The sequence below is a fragment of the Felis catus genome, chromosome A2, assembly GCF_018350175.1.
Source record: "Felis catus isolate Fca126 chromosome A2, F.catus_Fca126_mat1.0, whole genome shotgun sequence".
Lineage (NCBI taxonomy): Eukaryota > Metazoa > Chordata > Mammalia > Carnivora > Felidae > Felis > Felis catus.
In genome coordinates, this window is record NC_058369.1 from 121,181,799 (window position 1) to 121,200,806 (window position 19,008).

Below are 19,008 nucleotides of genomic sequence, written 5' to 3' on the forward strand. Positions count from 1 at the left end.
TTCTTTCTTTCCTTCTTTCTTTCCTTCTTTCCTTCCTTCTTTCCTTCCTTCTTTCCTTCCTTCTTTCCTTCCTTCCTCCTTCCTTCCTTCCTTCCTTCCTTCCTTCCTTCCTTTTTCTTTCTTTCTTTTGGCTATTACCAATAAAGCTGTTATAAACATGCAAAAAAAAGAAAAAAAAAGTGATTCCATTTCTCCACATTCTGACCAGCATTTGGTGTTACCATTATTTTCTATTTTAAGCATTCTGGCAAGCGCCTGTTGGTATCTCATTGTGGTTCTAATTTGCATTTCGCTCATGGTTAATGATGCTGAACATCTTTTCGTGTGCTCATCTGTCATCTGTAACTCCAGTTGAGTGAAACATCCATTCACATCTCTTGCTCATTTTATAATTGTATTTTTTTACTGGTGAATTTTGAGAGTCTCTTATATATTGTAGGTGTAAAACCTTTGTCAGGTATGTGGTTTGCAAATATTTTCCCCTAGTCTATAGTTTGTCTTCAGCTCCTCCTAACAGGATCTTTTCCAGAACAAAAGGGTTTTTGGGGTTTTTTTTTAGTTCTGATGAAGTCCAATTTAGCAATTTTTTATTTTATAGATCATGCTTTAAGCCATGTCTGAGAATCCTTCACCTACCCCTACATCACAGAGGTTCTATCTTTTATTCTAAAAGTGTATCGTTTTACATTTAAAATCCGTGATCTATTTTGAATTAATTATAGTGCCACGGTTAAGGAAGAGTTTACTTTGTTCCTTTGCACAAAGGAACTCTCCAGAATAAGGGTAAAAGGAGGTCCCAGGTGGATAGCCATGTGCAAGTCACGGAGGATAAACAGCCCAGACTGGAACTGTGTGATGAAAGAGACAGCCACACTGGGGACTGCCACCACCCAGCCCTCTGCTGCAGCACCTTGTCCAACAAGAAAGGGGGAGGCTCAAATCTAGGAAATGCAGAATCCGGCTCAAGGCATTCCCAGGAAGAAGCTATGCAGCAGGCCAGAGAAAGAGAGAGAGAGAGAGCAGTCCATAAGGAAGGAGAAGGAAGTGTCTGGGAGTAATACTTGGGGGAATGGAGCACATATATACTGGTTTGACTGAACTTGTAGAAAAGCGTACCAAGAAGCTATTGGAAGGTGTAAGAAAGAACTCGAAAGGGGACCAGTTGAAAGAGGGGAAGAGGGTCATTAGTAACTTCAGGAAAAGAAAAAAGAAAGCAAGTATAGTGATCTGTACCCTATAATGCTCAGTCTGAACGATATTTATACAGGCACAATATAAACATGGAGCAGTCAACTGAACAAAGGCTGTAATATGACTCTAGCGGGAAAACTGGAGGGGGAAGCAGAAGGCAAGGTATAGGAGAACCAAATCCTCAAAGACCGGAGTAGGTAATTAACAGAGAACGTCTAATATTGATCAATCAGAGGCAAGTCTAATACACATTTCTAACCTACGTGTGCATACATTGCTCTCATAAAATAAAAACTAATTTTTGAAAACAAGGAGTGCCATGTTGTCTAACACGGCAGAGACGTGATGCTCTCGTTCCTCCCCTCCTTTGGGCACCATTCGCTGATGCAGGTTATGTATTAAGATTCCAGGAACTAATGGGGCAGCACAGGGGAAACCTATTCCTTGGCTTGCGCCCTAGCCACAGTCTGCTAGTGACCTTACCTCCAAGGATTTTGTCTTATGATTTGTTAATCCTTTTCTGGTAACATTGCTTCCAAGCTCAACTGAGTACACTTCCTCCTTAACTCCAGGTAATGCAATTTCAGTGCAGACTGGATAAAGGGCATTCTTGAATCGCATGCAAAAAAACTTCTGCTTGATTTGATTTCATCATTAAGTTGTTCCTGAAGAAAAGTCAGATTCATAGCAAATTGTTGTGTATTAAATACTCTCCAGTAAATTTTAACTTTATGTTCTTGCAGGGAAAAAACTGACCCCAACCAACAATGACAGTGCTCTCTTAAGACTATCATTATTTTCAAAAAGCCCTTGGAAGTGATTGACTTGTACAGTTTGTTCGCATAATTTTCCCACACAGCCAATGAAAGAAATTAGTCAAGGAGAAACTAACATTTACTGAGTGCCTATTATGTGTCAGGCACTGTGCTAGGGACTTTGACAAATGTATTGTCTACTTTAATCTTGGCGACCTCCCAGAGAAGTGGTATTATCCCCACTTTACATTTAAGGAAACCAGAGCCTAAAGATATTAAGTAATTTTCCCAAAGCCACACAGTTGTAATTCAAACCAACCATCAAGTCTTTTCACAAGAAATGTATGTAATTACAATTCCCAGCATTAATTTGAGCTTTGAGTGCTCTGTGATTCCATAGGGTTTTAATATTTAAACAGCCACATATGATTTAGCATTGTTCCAAAGAGGAAACTGAGAAGACACTGACCTCATCAGAATTTTTAAAGTATGACGATCTCTTTTGATATAACGGTTGTGAAACCAACAAATGTTTATTGATCTAATGATTAATTAAAAGGCAATATGAGATTCAAATAGCTACATGAGAAGAACACTGTATTAGGGACAGAGTAACTAAAACTAAATCTAAATAACTCCACCTCTTAAAAGTCTTGTGACCTTGAGCAAATTGCTTCAGCTTTCTATGAGAAAACTGTCAGACTTACAGTAGCTATCTCTCTCAGGGTTCTTCTACCATTAAAAAAAAAGTGAAAAGAATACGATTCACTTTTGGATAAGCCCACAGTAAAGTGAAAAGCACATAGTAAGAATTTTAAATTTGCCATTGTTATAAAAGGTTTATAGCTGCAGCTGAAGCAATTTCTCCCACTATGTAAATGAAATTACATCAAATAGATAAACCTAAATGTTCATTAAGAATGTATAGGGTGGGGCGCCTGAGTGGCTCAGTTGGTTGAGCGTCCAACTTCGGCTCAAGTCACGATCTCGCAGTCTGTGAGCTCGAGCCCCGCTTCAGGCTCTGTGCTGACAGCTCAGAGCCTGGAGCCTGCTTCTGATTCTGTGTCTCCCTCTCTCTCTCTGCCCCTCCCCTGCTCATGCTCTGTCTGTCAAAAATAAACATTAAAAAAAAAAAAAAAAGAATGTAGAGTGTGAGGGGCGCCCAGGTGGCCCAGTGGGTTAAGCGTCTGACTTGGGCTCAGGTCATGATCTCATCGTTTGTGAGTTTGAGCCCCATGCAGGGCTCCCGTGCTGGTGGCCTGGAGCCTGCTTCAGATTCTGTGTCTCCCTCTCCCTCTGCCCCTCCCCTGCTCTGTCTCTCTCTCTCTCTCTCAAAAATAAACATTAAAAAAAAAAAAAAAAAAAGAATGTACAGTGTGAGATTTACCTGTGGTTACACACGAGCACAGTTGAATCCCAAAACTTTGGTGACCTCCCCTGACAGACTAACACCAATAAAAGCAGCTATTTCTTGGAGATTTCTAACTATGTAAGTTTGACATTGGCCTTGATGCAGGTAGGGAAACCAAAAGATTCACTTCCTGCATTATATTACCCTCCCATTAGATATCCGCCTTCTACCTCTACACACGTGACGTAACAAACGGACACACTGACAAACACAAAAGAGAAAACATAACCTGGCAAACGGAGCATAACCAAACGCACCCCTTGAAGCGAGAAATTAACAACTGCAGATAGGAGGCCGCCTTTTAAAGGAGCTGGTTTACCCCAGCTCTGACCCGGAACCAGGTGGCCAGCCAGAGAACATTACCTTGGATGGGAACACGTGACTTTTCATTTCCATCGACGATGTCCTAACAAACAATAAAGTTGAATTACCTTTGTTTCCGGAGTCAGGACGTGCCGTGGAGACTGGTTTCGAGATGCCATGTCCTCTGGATCACTCACTTATTCCCTAAATACAATATTGAATAAAATCTCAGCAGCCATCCTCTGCCATTACGTTATTCCGCCCCCTCCACGTCTCCCCGCCTAATGTATCTCCTTCGTAGGGCTGAGACAGGATAGTATTCCTTCCAGTTTCGTAACAACAAACACAAAAACCTATCAGATAATTTGGTCCACTTACTGTACCCGCATCTCAGAATTAAAATCTGGCTATTATTACATGTAATGACAGACTGAAATTTTAGGTCATTGCCATTTTCATCACATTTCTTTTTATAAGCCAGTCATATTATAACTAACAAAGCATTTATACTTATGCATCGGATGGTTATTTATTCAAGAATACTGAAGAACTGTTATCTCCTGGTAGCATGCCATGTCCTAAGGATTCATTAATGACATGTCTTAGCACTCATGGAGAGCCACACCCCGGAGTAATTAGTTAGGTCCCTGGACTCTCAAGTCAATTTCCCTGGGGTCAAATGCTAGCTCTTATACCAACCAGCTGGGTGACCTTGGACAAGTAACCTAAGTTCTTAGTGTCTCAGTTACCTTAATAACAACATAACAGTGCCCATTTCACAGGGCTTTTAGGATTAAATAAGTTAATATTTATAAAGCAGAACTGTACCTCATACATAGGAAGTGCTATGATCATTATATAAAACATCATTCAATAAAATGGAATTCACTTTCTAGTGAGGGAGTCAGTCAATAAACAAATAAACAAGAAAATTATAGCTAATCGTGGGACAAACACCGAACAATTTACACTCTTAATTAAAACACACCCATTCCTGTCACTGGCAGGCTAGGTTATTTGGATGAACTCCCCTGATGAAAACAATTGGGAATCAACACAATCTCAGTTTCTGAGAGCCTCCTGGAACCAATGGAGGGATTATAAAGCATCGGGCTCACCGGAAGAAGAGGGATCCTTCCCGGTTCACCCAAAGAGCCATACCCTCAAGCTTCAAAGTAAGTTGTACCCCACCCCCCTTCCCACCCTCCACAGGTCTGCAAGGACAATTAAGTTGCTTTAGAACAGAAATGGTCTGGAGTTTAGGAGAATAATGAGTGGATTTGTTCCCGGAGGGTGCGGCCATGGGCAGGTGCTCACATACATCTCGTTTTCATTGTCCCACACTCCTCAAGCCATGAATGTAGTGTATATAAAGTGATCATGTGTGGTAGTGCCCGTAAACTCTTGAAAATCCTTTCTAGAGTAAGTTAACTTTGCTTTAGGCCTTAAATCTTCATACAGTTGGTTTTTTTGTTTGTTTGTTTTTAAGGAAAAGGAGTAAAATACAATGACATCCAAGAATATGAAGAAACACATCGACAGTAGGGGCAGGAAGTTAGGAAGAGTCAGCTGGTCTTGCTTGAACGTCAGAGAGAGGCTGCACTGTACCAATCAGCCTTGCTCAGGTCAAGTGTAAAACCAAAATGATTAGCAGTATTTTGTCACTTGCAATTTGTGTACTTGTATACACGCATTCATGTTAACCTGATGTGGGTTCCGGATGTGAGGCTATAAAAAGCGGATCCCAGATTCAGGCATGGGTGTAATGCTCAGTCATGAAGTTTATAAACTAAATCCAGCAACACGATGTGAAAACACAGAAAGGAGAAAAGGAATATCAAACTACCTTTACATTGATGACAAGAAAGGAAAAGGCCACTGGAGATCGGCGTCTAATTTGCAAAGAATGGAAGCATCTATAAAAGAGAGGAATAAAGGAAGGGAGGAGAGGAAGGAATGGAAAAGACGAAAAGAGTAAATGTAAAAATAGGGGCAAAAAAAAAAATAGAAAGACTAACCCTCCAACATTAACTATAGGTATCCCTGGGTGAAAAGAATATAAATGATCTTTATTTTCTTCATTTTGATTAGCTGTGCTTCTTAAATTCTCTCATCATGTGTTTTCTATTGCCCAGTTCCCACTATAAATGCTTTAAAAGAAAATAATCTATTTCCCAGTCTCCAAAGAAACGCCAGGTTTAACCTTGAAAGTTCTTATTTTAATTTCTAGCATGCAAATATTGCCCTCTAGGAATTCATTCTCTTTTGCCTTTGAGTGTTATCATTTATTGCACTTAAAAGTGCACCTAAGAGGCCAGTGAATTAGGAAGGAAGGAAGGAAGGAAGGAAGGAGGGAAGGGAGGAGGGAAGGGAGGAGGGAAGGGAGGAGGGAAGGGAGGAGGGAAGGGAGGAGGGAAGGGAGGAGGGAAGGGAGGAGGGAAGGGAGGAGGGAAGGGAGGAGGGAAGGGAGGAGGGAAGGGAGGAGGGAAGGAAAGAGGGAAGGAAAGAGGGAAGGAAAGAGGGAAGGAAAGAGGGAAGGAAAGAGGGAAGGAAAGAAATGTCCTAATTCAAACTATCTACACATTTAAAAAAATATGACAAGAAAACATATGAAGAAATGTAAGCACTGCCCAATCTAAGCATATTTAAATTCTGTAACATTAAAAGTCACCTGCTATTCACTGGATAAATCAACTTTTCAATGTAGGTGGCTTACTTCTATAAACTTTCCCATCACTTAAACATTTCACTAAATCCTCCTTCGGTGAAGAACTTTTCAGATTGGCAGAAAAAAAATGTGGCCATACTACCTTTTTTCCCTTTTGAACAATATATTTTTCTATAACTCTAATAGATTGTATCAAAGGGGAACACTTTTGGCTGCTAGTAACAGGAAACTGTATTTAAATCTGTGATGAAATCATAGGAATATATATTATCTCACTCAACTAGTAGTCTGGAGGCAGATGGTTCCAGGGTTCTTTCGGGGGCTCATCAATATCATCAAGACCCAGACACTTTTCACACTCCCATGCCATCATCCTTAGCATGTTGGTTTTTATTCCCATGCCTGTTGACTCACTGCTACAATATGGCTGCTGCAACACCAGACATCATATCCTCATGCTGTGCTTAAATGTAAAAATCAAGGGTACAGCAAAAGATTTTCTTCTCTCAGAAAGCTCTGTCCTTTCTCCAGGGAGGAAACATTCCCAGACATCTTCCTTATGGCCCCATAAGTCAGAACTGGATGGGTACTCCTAATTACCAGAGGCTGTGAAAGTATCTATGGTTTAAGCCTTCCTCCTTGATCCAGTGTCTTCATCTGTGATGGAATGGCACTATGAGGACTTGTCCTGTCCTTGCCTCCCAGGGGCTGGCCTGTCTTTGTTCCAGTCCTGGTGCGCTAATTCAAAGTTTACTCTCTAAAACTAATCGCAACAAATGAGTGAAATTACACCACTTTCAAATACACAGTTGTGCATTATCATTTAAACATCCACGAATGCGAAATTAAGAAATTAATGATATAAAATATTCATTTTATATTTCATGCATTAAAACACTCTATAAAAAATTCTTTCCACTAATTCTACATTTTAAGCTGAGACGGGCATCATGTCTTTCACTATTTTTAGGCTTCAGAAAGGCCTAGGGGCGCCTGGGTGGCTCAGTCGGTTAAGCGTCTGACTTTGGCTCAGGTCATGATCCCACAGTTTGTGGGTTTGAGCCCCATGTTGGGCTCTGTGCTAACAACTCAGAGCCTGGAGCCTGCTTCAGATTCTGTGTCTCCCTCTCTCTCTGACCCTCCCCCGCTCATGCTCTCTCTCTCTTTCTCTCTCTGTGTCAAAATAAACATTAAAAAAAAAAAAAAAGTCCTAGAACAATGCTGCTCAGATGTCAGTTGCTCTATGCCCACTCCTTCCGTAGAGTTATTCATGCCATCAAGGAACATCAAAATAGTTCTTTGAAAAAGAAGAGCATCCTGCAAGATGAAGCAGGTTGGAATTCTGCTTTCATTAGTGAAAATGGCCTATGGCAACTCCTTTCTACCCAACCAATAAAAAGTACGCATATGTTCCCAGGAGCACAAGCCTGAACCTGGCCGAAATCCACTGGTTCACATCCTCTAGTGGCTCAGGGCTGCACTGGTACTCCCCAGGTGGAATGCCTGTCCACTGGACCTCCAAACTTAAGGGAAGGAAATTCACATCTTCACTAAGTCCCTTAAGGGCCCAAGACTGGCAGGCTGCGGTCTCACGTGCTAGTTAAGACCCTGGGAACTGGAGACAGACCTCCTGGGTTCAAATCCGGCTTTGCAACTTACCAGGCATGCAACTTTGAGCAACCATTTACCTTTCAGTGCTAGGGTCTCCTCGCCTGTCAAATGAGGAAACAACAGCACCTACCTACTTGGGTTCCTGTAAGGAGTAAATGTGTTATCCCCAGAGAGCGCTGGAAACCGCGCCTGGCAGGCACACAGAGAACTTGTTAATATTACGCCTTTCAACTAAGGGTGCCTGCAACTCTGCAACATTTTGCCTGGATATGAAACAGTTCCTGTGAATTACAAAACTGGACCCCTGGGAATTGAGTGGCCATGGCTGGGGACCCGGAGAGAAAGAGAAAAAAGAAATCAAGAGCAGGGGCAGAGGAAAAGCTGCGGCAACATTTACCCTGCGGATCCCACCTACAGCCTCGGTCTCCTGGCCAGGGTCTCCTCTACTGTTTCTTCTTCTTCCAGAAGGAGTCCGGCCGGCGTGCGGCGCAGCTCAGCCTTTCTCCAATCAGACACCCCAAGGCCGGCGCCACGTACGTGACCTGATCCAATCTCCTGCCCTGGAGGGCGGGAACGCAAAGTTCCTACCTGCACCTGCGGCAGCTGTGGCCGCCTCCTGGGTTGGTGTTCCCCCCCGCCCCCTTCCCGGGGGTTCTGGTTTCTCGAATACTTGGCGAATGACCAGCAGGTGGGCAGACAGATGTCTTTCCCGTGCAAAGGACCGAAGTGTAGGAAGGTTCAGTACACCAGAGTGAGCAGCCGAGGTCCCATCTCCCGCGGCTGCCGGGGAGTCGCTAGCAGGGAAGAGGGAGGCGCGCGAGAATGAAAGGCTACTAACCGGGAGAGCCTATCTGGGTATTCACCTGGGGCAGTGAGCCTGGCACCTGTTCCGCCGCGGGGCCCTCACGCCGGAGCCGAGCGCGCTGCGAGCCCAGAACTGCCGCCACCGCTGCGCCGAACAGAAGTTGGAAGCGCCAGGGGAGACGAGCAGCAGCAATCGGCTTAGCTGGACTGCAGACATTTCGGCAGGCACACCTTCCAGAAAAAAAGCCCGACCTCCCCAGGTTGTCCCAAGCGCACCTCCTCCGTTCTCTTGGAGGTGAGGTCGGCTCAGAGTCTTGGGATCTTCAGAAGCCCGAACAGGTGAGCAATTAGGGTGGTTTTGCATCCGCCAAGACAGAGCTCATTCCAAGGTGTCAACCTGGGGTGCTACCCCGGCTCCGGAGAGGTTTCGAGCCACAGGCGCTCTGCGTAAATTTGCGTAATTTGCAGTGTTTTCCTTGCGCAATTAGTGCTGAGCCTTTCCGCGCACACGTCGGTTGTGGAAAAGAGAATGTAGGGTAGAAGACAGAAGGCAGCCATCGGCACACCCCACCACCCATGAATAACTTGGGGTGCTTCGCTGATCCGTAAAATACAGGGAGCAGGAGGTTTGCAGACCCAACTGCAAACCGTGCCCTGGGGAGAGGGTGCCTTTTTAGGGGAAGAACTTTTGGCGGCTTCATCTTCTATTGTTTTCAAGTCGTGGCCCAAGTGTGCCCTCGGGGCATCCTGGGGAGGAGCCGGGGCCCGGGTCTCTGCTGCGGAGGCCGCTGCGCCGCCTCGCGTAGGCGCTCAAACTTTCCCGGCGGTTCCGAGAGCAGAACTTTTCCAACAACAAACACCGCTCAAGTTTTGCTCCCCGGCGCGCCGGCAACTCCCGCGAGCACCAGGCGCGTGGGCTGGGACGGAGGCCAGAGGAAACCTGGAAATGCTCCCGGGCGCAAGCGAACCCTGCGCGTTCGTACAGTTAGTGCCGAGCGCGGAAGGCGCGCACAGGTGTCTCGCTCCCCATATTAGCACCTTAAGTGCTAATAAACAGTCTCTTCGGGCCGCAGAGCGCTGCTTTAAAAGCTGGGGAGAAGCAGATGGGTTTGGAGTTCCTGATTGCGCGCAGCAGGTTTCTCTCCTTTGGAGGAAGGAATTGCGCAAAAAAGAACAGACGCCTTTAATTTGTAACTAAAAATCTCAAGAGTTGCGCTGCCTGGTACAAAGTCGGTGCATATGTTGATACAGAACTAAAAAGAAGAGGACGTTTGCCGCTTGGCCTCATCTCAACCATCGGCTGGGGTGGCTTCGAAGAGACGTAAGATTGGTGTCTGGGGAATAAAAGGAAGAGCGGGACCGCGGTTTTCAAGGGAAATTAAGTCTAGACCAGTTTCTCTGAAAGCGGCAAGGCAGAAGTTCTGTCAAAAGCAGAATTTAAAAGAAACAACACATCCTGAGCTTTCCCTCGCTCTTACCGGCATGTAAATTCCCCCCAGAAAATCACATCGAAGAGGATTCTGGGACAGAAGTCTATGGAAAAACACCTTCAAGGGAAATTTCGGAACTGTTGACAGGAGTCTAATATTCAGTGCTCACCCATAGCACACCCCCTTCCGAGCGCCCTCCGCTCAGGTGCTCATCCAAGAGGAGGCCCCGCGGGGCCGCGCTGGGTCACTTTGGGGCGTCCCTCTACAATCAGGGTAACAGGCCAGGCCAGCTTCCTCTGGGGCCAGCTTCATCCGCATGCCCGGGAACCTCCCCCGGCGGCCCCCGCGCAGACCACCGCACCGGCCCTGGAGGCCAGGCGAGGGTTGAGGCGGGGGAGAGCCAAGGTGTCTGGAGACCAGATGGTGGCGCCCTGGAGGCCATCACTCGTCCGCCCGCGCCCCCCGGGGACGCGGCGGTGCCCTCGGAGGGCCGCGTAGCTCCCGGCCTGCGGGTGCTCGGACCCGGGCCGATCCGGTGACGCGCGGAGCGAGGGGAGGAAGTGGGGTTGGGGGCACGTGACTTGGACAAACCCATAACCACGTTCTGTTTGCTTCCCGGGTACAGGCCGCCGCCTAGGCTTCCACCCCGTAGTCTGCTTTCCTGCCGCGGACCGCCGGCCCCACCGGGAAAGAGGGCGCTTCCCCACCTGCCGCGCCCCGCGCCGCCCGGCCATGGCCGACAGCGGCGGCACGGGCAGCTCTGGGTCCTGGTGGAAATCGCTAACCAACAGCAGAAAGAAAAGCAAGGAAGCCGCGGTAGGGGCGCAGCCTCCCGCCCAGCCTGCCCCCGGGGAGCCCGCGCCGCCCGCGCCACCCAGCGCCGACTGGACTGGCAGCTCCCGGGAGAATCAGCACCCCAATCTCTTTGGGGGCGCCGGCGAGCCCCACAAGCCGGACAAGTTGTGCGGGGAGAAGTCAGGCAGCAGCCGCCGCAATTTGAAGATCTCGCGCTCCGGCCGCTTTAAGGAGAAGAGGAAAGTGCGCGCCACTCTGCTCCCCGAAGGAGTCAGGTCCCCTGAGGAGGCGGGCTTCCCTGGTGACCCCCACGACGACAAGCAATAGCCACAGCGCAGCGGGACTGTCTTTCTCCCCACCACTCCTCCCTACCCTAGCCCGAGAATTGCGGCCCGCCCCGGTAACCTGGTTCTAATCCCACCAACTTCTGAGTATTCACACGAGGCCTCCACGATTTTAATTTCCTGGAAATTGAAGTGTCGGTTAAGTTTTCAATATTTCATGGCTCGAGGAGGCACTGAATATGTACTTGTGGTAAGCGAAGATACCTGCCACAGAGGAAGTTGGCATAATCCTTTTTTTCCCCCCAAGAGTGGCCCCTTGTGCCACCTGGGGAGTGAGAAGGGTACTTCTCTGAGTGGGTCACTCACCTGGAACTGCACAGCCCCTCCAACGAGGAAGCAGTGCTCCGTTTCAGGACTCGCTGTTGGAGAGCAAATCACACTGCTGTTTTTAACGCCAGAGAAATGCACTTTAGAAGTACTTGTGTAGACTCGTACCTAAGGGAAGGGCTGAGAGGGACCAGGAAGCATTCTTAGAAGCATTAGAAGTAAGGCAAGATTGCTTTTAATGTTGAACTACAAAACTGTACTGCCTGTTTTAGTGTGGACCATTAAACCCGCTGCACCGTAAGCCTTAAGGTGACATTTGTGTTTTTTCCATTGCAAGACTGAAGTCTGTCATACTTAAAAGCAGGCATACGAAATCCAAAGTGACAGAGTTAATCATTTGCCACACAGTACAACAGCTACTCCTGGAAAGCTAGGGGAGGGGCACGTTTCTCAGAACTAGCAACACCCCCGACTGGCACCAGTTAGCCGGATGTCTCTATTTACTAATTAAATTTGAGGAAGGGAAGGGGAAGTACTAAATAATTATTCCTAAATTCTCTTTGTTACTTCGGTACCTCTTCAGACAGTAGAGTAACTCACAATGCTAGTAGTAATTCTTTATTGTATTGTTAACCATACTAACAATTCTCTGAAAATCCTTAAACAAATGGACTGGACCCTTAGTTTGTGCAAAGCCGTCTCCTTTTCCCACCCCTTTGCTGCAAAAGCTTACTTTAGTCTGATTTATGCATTTATCTAGTTTCCCAGCCTTTAGATGTACTAATCTGAAGATTCTGAACAAAAATCCACCTGTTTGCTTTTGTTATGAACTTCAAGAAAAGGAGTAAATGAATACCGCTTGCTTTCAGCAAATTACAAGGAGTTATTGTAGTGGTTAAGGGCCACTGGGCTCTTTCCACCACAATTCAGTTCATTTATAAACATCCAGAAATACATAGGGAAATTGTAGTGGTCAAAGTGTGTGTGTGTGTGTGTGTGTGTGTGTGTGTGTGTGTGTGTGTGTGTGTGTAGTTTAGATAATTACAAGCAAGAACTTGATTGGAGCTTCTAAATGTGTTCTATAGAAAGAGGCAGATTTTTGTTTCTCTCAAATTAGTAATTTATAAAATACCAAAACATGTTCATTGGCTAAAGAGATTGAGCAATGAAACTTGATGAAAATGGCTAACCTCATGAATCAAACTTGGGTACCAGCACAATAATAGAGTTTACCATTTGATATATGAGTTTCCACATACCAAAGATTACTCCAAAGGAAATTTTTTATATGAGGATTATGAACACCTTACATTAAAAGAGAGAATGTTTGAGCTTTTTTTTTTTTTTTAATCTTGAAAAGACTTTTTTGCTGTGTATTTAGAACTGAGAGTACGTAACCAAAGAGTCATCAGGGTGAGCCTCCTGGATGAGGAAGACTTCAAATCTGTTTTAAGTGGGCCTCCCCTCTCTAGACTCTGATGCAAAAGAGGGAGAGGAGAACATGCTGGGGAGATTCATGCTAAGAAGGGACACGTGGGCTTGGCAGATCACTGGGAGTAAAGCAAGTAGAAACTGTCAAATAAAGCCTTGGAACACCCTCATAAAGCATTTTGATTTCACTTTGTAGAAAGTAGTCAAAATCAGAATAAGCATCCCAAATAGTTTTCCCCTCCCAGGAGGACCAATAGATTAGGACTATACCCATTCACAAAATTAAGCCTGCAGTTGCATAATTTAAAACTTTTACACTCATTCTTTCATCCGTAGTTTTATTGTTTTAAAAAACATTTTTTCTTCTTAAGAACTTTTGCGTTCACAAAACATTGGCATCTTCCCAGGTTCTGCATCTAGCTTGGGATCCCATCCAAGTCTAGAATTGCTGCAGATAATCAATAGCAGACCTATAGCATGGAACTTATCAGCATGGTATCTTTACCTCGCGGTTCTGGAAGAATCGAAAACCATGCTAATGGCAGTTATGACAGCGAATGCAATTCACAATCTATGGTTGCGGTTTGTAATTACAGAGTTTTTGAGCAGTCCTAATTGTGCAGTGGGAGGAATGCACTGATTTAATCCCAACTCAGTGAAATCAGAAACCAGGCAAAATTGGTGGGATAAAAAGATCATGGGTAAGATGAGATAATTTGACAAAGTGTCTTACTGGGATTTATACGCTTTACAGATGATTAATTACATTCTCATATATACAGACTTACATTTTTTTTTAAACCTCATGATAATGTATAGTAAATCAAGGGAAGGTGTTGAATTAAATTTGGAGTTAATTAGATTAGAGACTTTTGCTTTCTTTAAACCCCTTTACAAATGAAATTTCAACCACAAGTTTGGAAACCATTAAAAAAATGTTAATACCACACTTCCAAATGATATGGGGGGAAAGGGACAAAAATCTAGTTGTGTGTTTGCTAAATTCTTTCACAACCATGATAGTTTTATGCACAGGATGGTTTTCTCCTCTGCGACTCTCCTTGCAAAATCAGTAGCCGAGCAGTGACTCATATCATCGGTCACCTGAACGTCCCTTTGTGTTCATGCTTTCATTGTTCAACCCATCCTGACTTGCATCTCGAGAGCGGAGATTCCGTTTTGTATATACAGTCAGGATTTTCTGCTTCAGTGTGACCCTGGGAAGTACTTATTGTGCTTTGAAACATAATGTGAACTCAGCAAGCCTGATTTTGCCACATCCTTAGAAAGAAAGTGTAAACCCAATGAACAGTAGCATTGGCTAAAGCGTTGTCAAAAATCACACTCCTGAGATATTCAGAAGAAACATTTTGGTGCCTTCAAATAATAAATAAAAATATACACAGAAATAATTTCAAAGAAAGTGAACCAGAAAGGAATAACTTAGAGTGGGATAATAATATCCAGTGACCACCGGACCCTTTTATGAGGAAAAGATAGCAAGATTTTTACTTCTCCCTGGCTGAGTAGTGTCAGCCAGACTAGAAACTAACACACAAAAAGCTGGCCTGATAGATCCAGTAAGGGAAACTGATCTTCTCAAAATCTATTTCAGGGGCACCTTGGTGGCTCAGTTGGTTAAGTGTTTGCCTTCAGTTCGGGTTGTGATCTCACGGTTTGTGAGTTCAAGCCCTGCATCGGGCTCTGGTGCTGACAGCTCAGAGCCTGGAGCCTGCTTTGCATTTTATGTGTCTCTCTCTCTACCCCTCCCCTGCTCATGCTCTGTCTCTCTCTCTCTCTCAAAAATAAATAAACATTTAAAAAATTGTTTTAAATCTATTTAAAAATAATAATAAAAGTCCATTTTATTCGTGGAGTGTTTTATTATAATTATACAGAAATGTAGGAGATTCTTTCTTGGGATAAGCTCAAGTGTATCTCCATGGTAAGTAGAAAGTGGGACGAGAGATATTTTATCCCCTTCCAGGGTCAACATACAAGGACCTTAGACTAGAAACAAGTGTGCAGCCCCAGGCAAACTTTGTCACTGATGAGCAGGGTGGCCATTAGGTATTTTTCTTCCCACCTCTTCTCTGTATTCCCGCACCCCATTCTCACTTGCCTCAGAGCCATGGCACATGCATTCCCATTAAGCTCAGAGTTGAAGAAGAAGGGGTACCAGGAGGCACAGAGGCCTTCCCTGGCCTCCTGCAGGCATGGCATATTCACAACCACTTTGTCAAAAGATGGCCCTGCAGACTGGGAATTTGAAGAATAGCATTCGTGATAAGAGAAGATTATCACTAAGGAGATAGGACATAAGGAAACAGCACAGGCCTTCCCTAGCAGAGGACAGCTAACCATTTGTACAGAAATGGAAACAGCTATAGACCACAAGAAATAAGAACGCATAAGCAATCCTTCTGGGTATTCAAAGCAAGGAAATTAGCTGTGCTTCCAAACTGAACTGTGCTACAGAGGACAAAATCATGGGCTCATAATTGCCATGCCAGAGTTGTTGATAAACCTCATGCAGTGAAAAGATCCATGAGGGAGAAAACACTGATCAGAGGAGGAGCTAAGATGGCAGAACAGCATGGAAGTTATTTTCTGTGTCTGGCATTGATGAAATACAGCCAGATCAACACTAAACCATCCTGCACACCTAGAAAACTGATCTGAGGATTCACACAACAATCTGCACAACCTAAACCACAGAATTCAGCAGGTACGTGGCACAGAGAGGTGAACTGGGGGAGAGAGAAGCCACAGAGGGCAGGGAGCTGTTTTTGCTTGTGGAGAGAGGACAGAGATGGAGGGAAAGTATGGGAAAAGCACCCCCACACACAAAGCAGCTGGAGAGAAAGTGGAAACAGCCACAGGGACTGAACAAGAAAGGGAGAAAGGAGAGGGTTTAAATTCCATTAAGTCTCTATAAATAGGGGGAGCACAGAGTCTGAAACTGTGCAGCTGAATACCTTGTGGTGCTCTGGTGGGAAGCGCAAATACCCAGGAGCAGAGTGAAGTTGGGGGGGTCCTCGGGCCACACAGGGAGAGGGAGTTCCCCTGCTGGGACAACATGTGGTAGAGCCCTTGTGGCCACCCCAGCAGACCCCAGAGGTCCCAGAAGACCCCAGAGAACAACCACATTCACTGGTTCTGGAACAAGGTCGTTAAGGGTGAAGCCTGGTGGCAGATGTGTGTCATGATTTTCCATAATCCCTGAAACACTTCTGCTACATGATCACGTGAACTTTTCTGGGGCGGGCTGGCACCCAGCTGCAGTCTCTGGGCCTTGGCAGCAGCACGGACCAAGAAACGTTCTTGGGTGTGGCCTGCACGCAGCCATTGCTCAGTGAGACCCTCCTATGGAGGGTCAGAACAGGTCAAAACTGTAGTTCCTCAGAAGTCAGGGATCGGGAAACACAGCCAAGTCTAAGATAAAACTCAGGAGGGAGGTGACACCTGGCAACCTGATGGCTTGGTCAACAACAGTGTAAAAGTGGGGAGTGGACAGAAGCCAGAGACAAAGGATGGGTGCATAATTACTGATCAGAGAGAACAGAGTTCTGATAGTAAAGACTGGGTAGCTGGGTGATGCCATTTTCACCACTCCCGCACATGCCCATACACACCTACAAGTGCCACAACAATCCACCCCAGTAAGCTAAGCAGCACCATCTAGTGGAGAACGGAGCCATTACACGGAGCCACGCCCAACGGGACCAACCTCGATTTTCAGGAACAGAAGTCTGTCCACCTGCTTAGTTTACTGCTATAAAGTGCTTCACAGTTTGACTTCTAGGGGAAAATGATGTAATTTCAATTATATTTCAGTCTGTTCACTGATCCATCTACTCAATTTTCTTTTTTTCTTTTTCGTTTTTTGTCTTTTTCTTGAATACAGAAAGAGAAAAAATTTATTTTTATTTTCAATTTATTAAAAATACTTTTCTTTAATTTTTCCTACTATATTTTTTACTTTTTAAAAAAATTTCAAATTATATTTTACTTCCATCATTTCATTTTATTCTATTTCATTATATTCATTTTCTCAAATTTTCAAACCTTTTCCTTTTTTTTCTTGTTCCCCTTTTTTCTCTAATCTAACAGGCCCCTTTCAACACCCAGACCAAAACACACCTGGGATCTAGAATCACTTATTTGATTTGTGTGTGTGTGTGTGTGTGTGCGTGTGTGTGTGTGTGTGTTGTTATTAATTTTTTAATTTTATTTTTTTTACTTTATTAATTCCTTTTCTTCCTTCAAAATGACAAAACAAAGGAATTCACCCAAAAAGAAAGAGCAGGAAGAAATGACAGCCAGGGATTTAATCAACGCAGATACAAGCAAGATCTCTGTACCAAATTTAGAATCACGATAATAAGAATACTAGCTGGGGTCAAAAATAGATTAGAATCCCTTCCTGCAGACATAAAAGAAGTGAAAGCTAGTCAACATGAAATAAAAAATGTGATAACTGAGCTGCAATCTCGAATGGATGCCACGGGGGCAAGGGTGGATGAGGCAGAACAGCAACTCACCAGTATAGAGAACAAACTTATGGAGAATAATGAAGCAGGAAAAAAGATGAAATCTAAGGCAAAAGAGTACAATTTAAGAATTAGAGACACATTAAAAAGGAACAACATCAGAATCATAGGGGTCCCAGAAGATAAAGAGAGAGAAAAAGGGGTAGAAGGGTTGTGTAAGCAAATCATAGTGGAAAACTATACTAACCTGGGGAAAGACCCAGATATCAAAATCCAGGAAGCATGGAGGACTCCCATTAGATTCAACAAAAACTGACCATTAACAAGGCATATCATAGTTAAATTCACAAAATACTCAAGCAAGGAAAGCATCATGAAAGCAACAAGGGGAAAAAAATCCTTAACCTACAAGGGAAGACAGATCAGGTTTGCAGCAGACCTATCCACAGAAACTTGGCAGGTCAGAAAAGAGTGGTAGGATATATTCAATGTGCTGAATCAGAAAAATATGCAGCCAAGAATTCTTTATCCAGCAAGGCTGTCATTCAAAATAGGAGAGATTAAAAGCTTCCCAGACAAACAAAAATTAAAGGAGTTCATTACCACTAAACCAGCCCTGCAAGAAATTTCAAGGGGGACTCTCTGAGGGGAGAAAAGATGAAAAACAAACAAACAAACAACAAAAAACGAAAAGACCAAAAGCAACAAAGACTAGAAAGGACCAGAGAACACCACCAAAAACTCCAACTCTCCAATAAACATAATGGCAATACATTCATATCTGTCAGTACTCACTCTAAATGTCAATGGACTAAATACTCCAATCAAAAGACATAGGGTAACAGAATGGATAAGAAAACAAGATCCGTCTATATGCTGTTTACAAGATACCACTTAAAAAAATTTTTTTTAATGTTTATTTATGTTTGAGAGATGGAGACAGAATGTGAACAGGGGAGGAGCAGAGAGTGAGGGAGACACAGAATCTGAAGCAGGCTCCAGGCTCCAAGCTGTAAGCACAGAGCCTGACCTGGGGCTCGAACCCATGAACTGTGAGATCATGACCTGAGCAAAGTCAGACGCCTAACCAACTGAGCCACCCAGGGGCTCCTAAGAGACCCACTTTAGACCTAAAGACACCTTCAGATTGAAAGTAAGGGGATGGAAAACCATCTATCATGCTAATGGTCAACAAAAGAAAGCCAGAATTTATCAGACAATCTAGACTTTAAAATAAAGACTGTAACAAGAGATGAAGAAGGTCATTATGTCATAGATAAGGGGTCTATCCACCAAGAAGACCTAACACTTGTAAACATTTATGCTCCAAATGTGAGAGCACCCAAATATATAAATCAATCACAAACATAAAAAAACTTATTGATAATACTACCATCATAGTAGGGGACTTCAACACCCCACTTACAACAATGGACAGAGCATCTAATCAGAAAATCAACAAGGAAACAATAGCTTTGAATGACACTCTGGACTAGTGAAATATA

General features: G+C 44.3%; 1 protein-coding gene and 1 long non-coding RNA gene across 2 annotated transcripts; one reads left to right on the forward strand and one right to left on the reverse strand.

Annotated features, from left to right (window-relative positions):
* Positions 1–91: 91 nt before the first annotated feature.
* LOC111559521 lies at positions 92–8,941 on the reverse strand. Its single transcript, XR_002740536.2, has 4 exons — positions 8,803–8,941; positions 3,789–3,864; positions 1,675–1,856; positions 92–146 (listed from the first exon to the last, which is right to left on the reverse strand). It is a non-coding gene; the product is annotated as an uncharacterized LOC111559521 (long non-coding RNA).
* A 1,678-nt stretch (positions 8,942–10,619) lies between these two features.
* Positions 10,620–11,880, forward strand: PRR15 (proline rich 15). The gene is made up of 2 exons (XM_011280445.4): positions 10,620–10,708; positions 10,799–11,880. Exon 2 carries the CDS (start codon positions 10,906–10,908, stop codon positions 11,293–11,295), a length of 390 nt encoding a protein of 129 aa, XP_011278747.2. The 5' UTR covers positions 10,620–10,708; positions 10,799–10,905; the 3' UTR covers positions 11,296–11,880.
* The last annotated feature ends 7,128 nt before the right edge of the window (positions 11,881–19,008 follow it).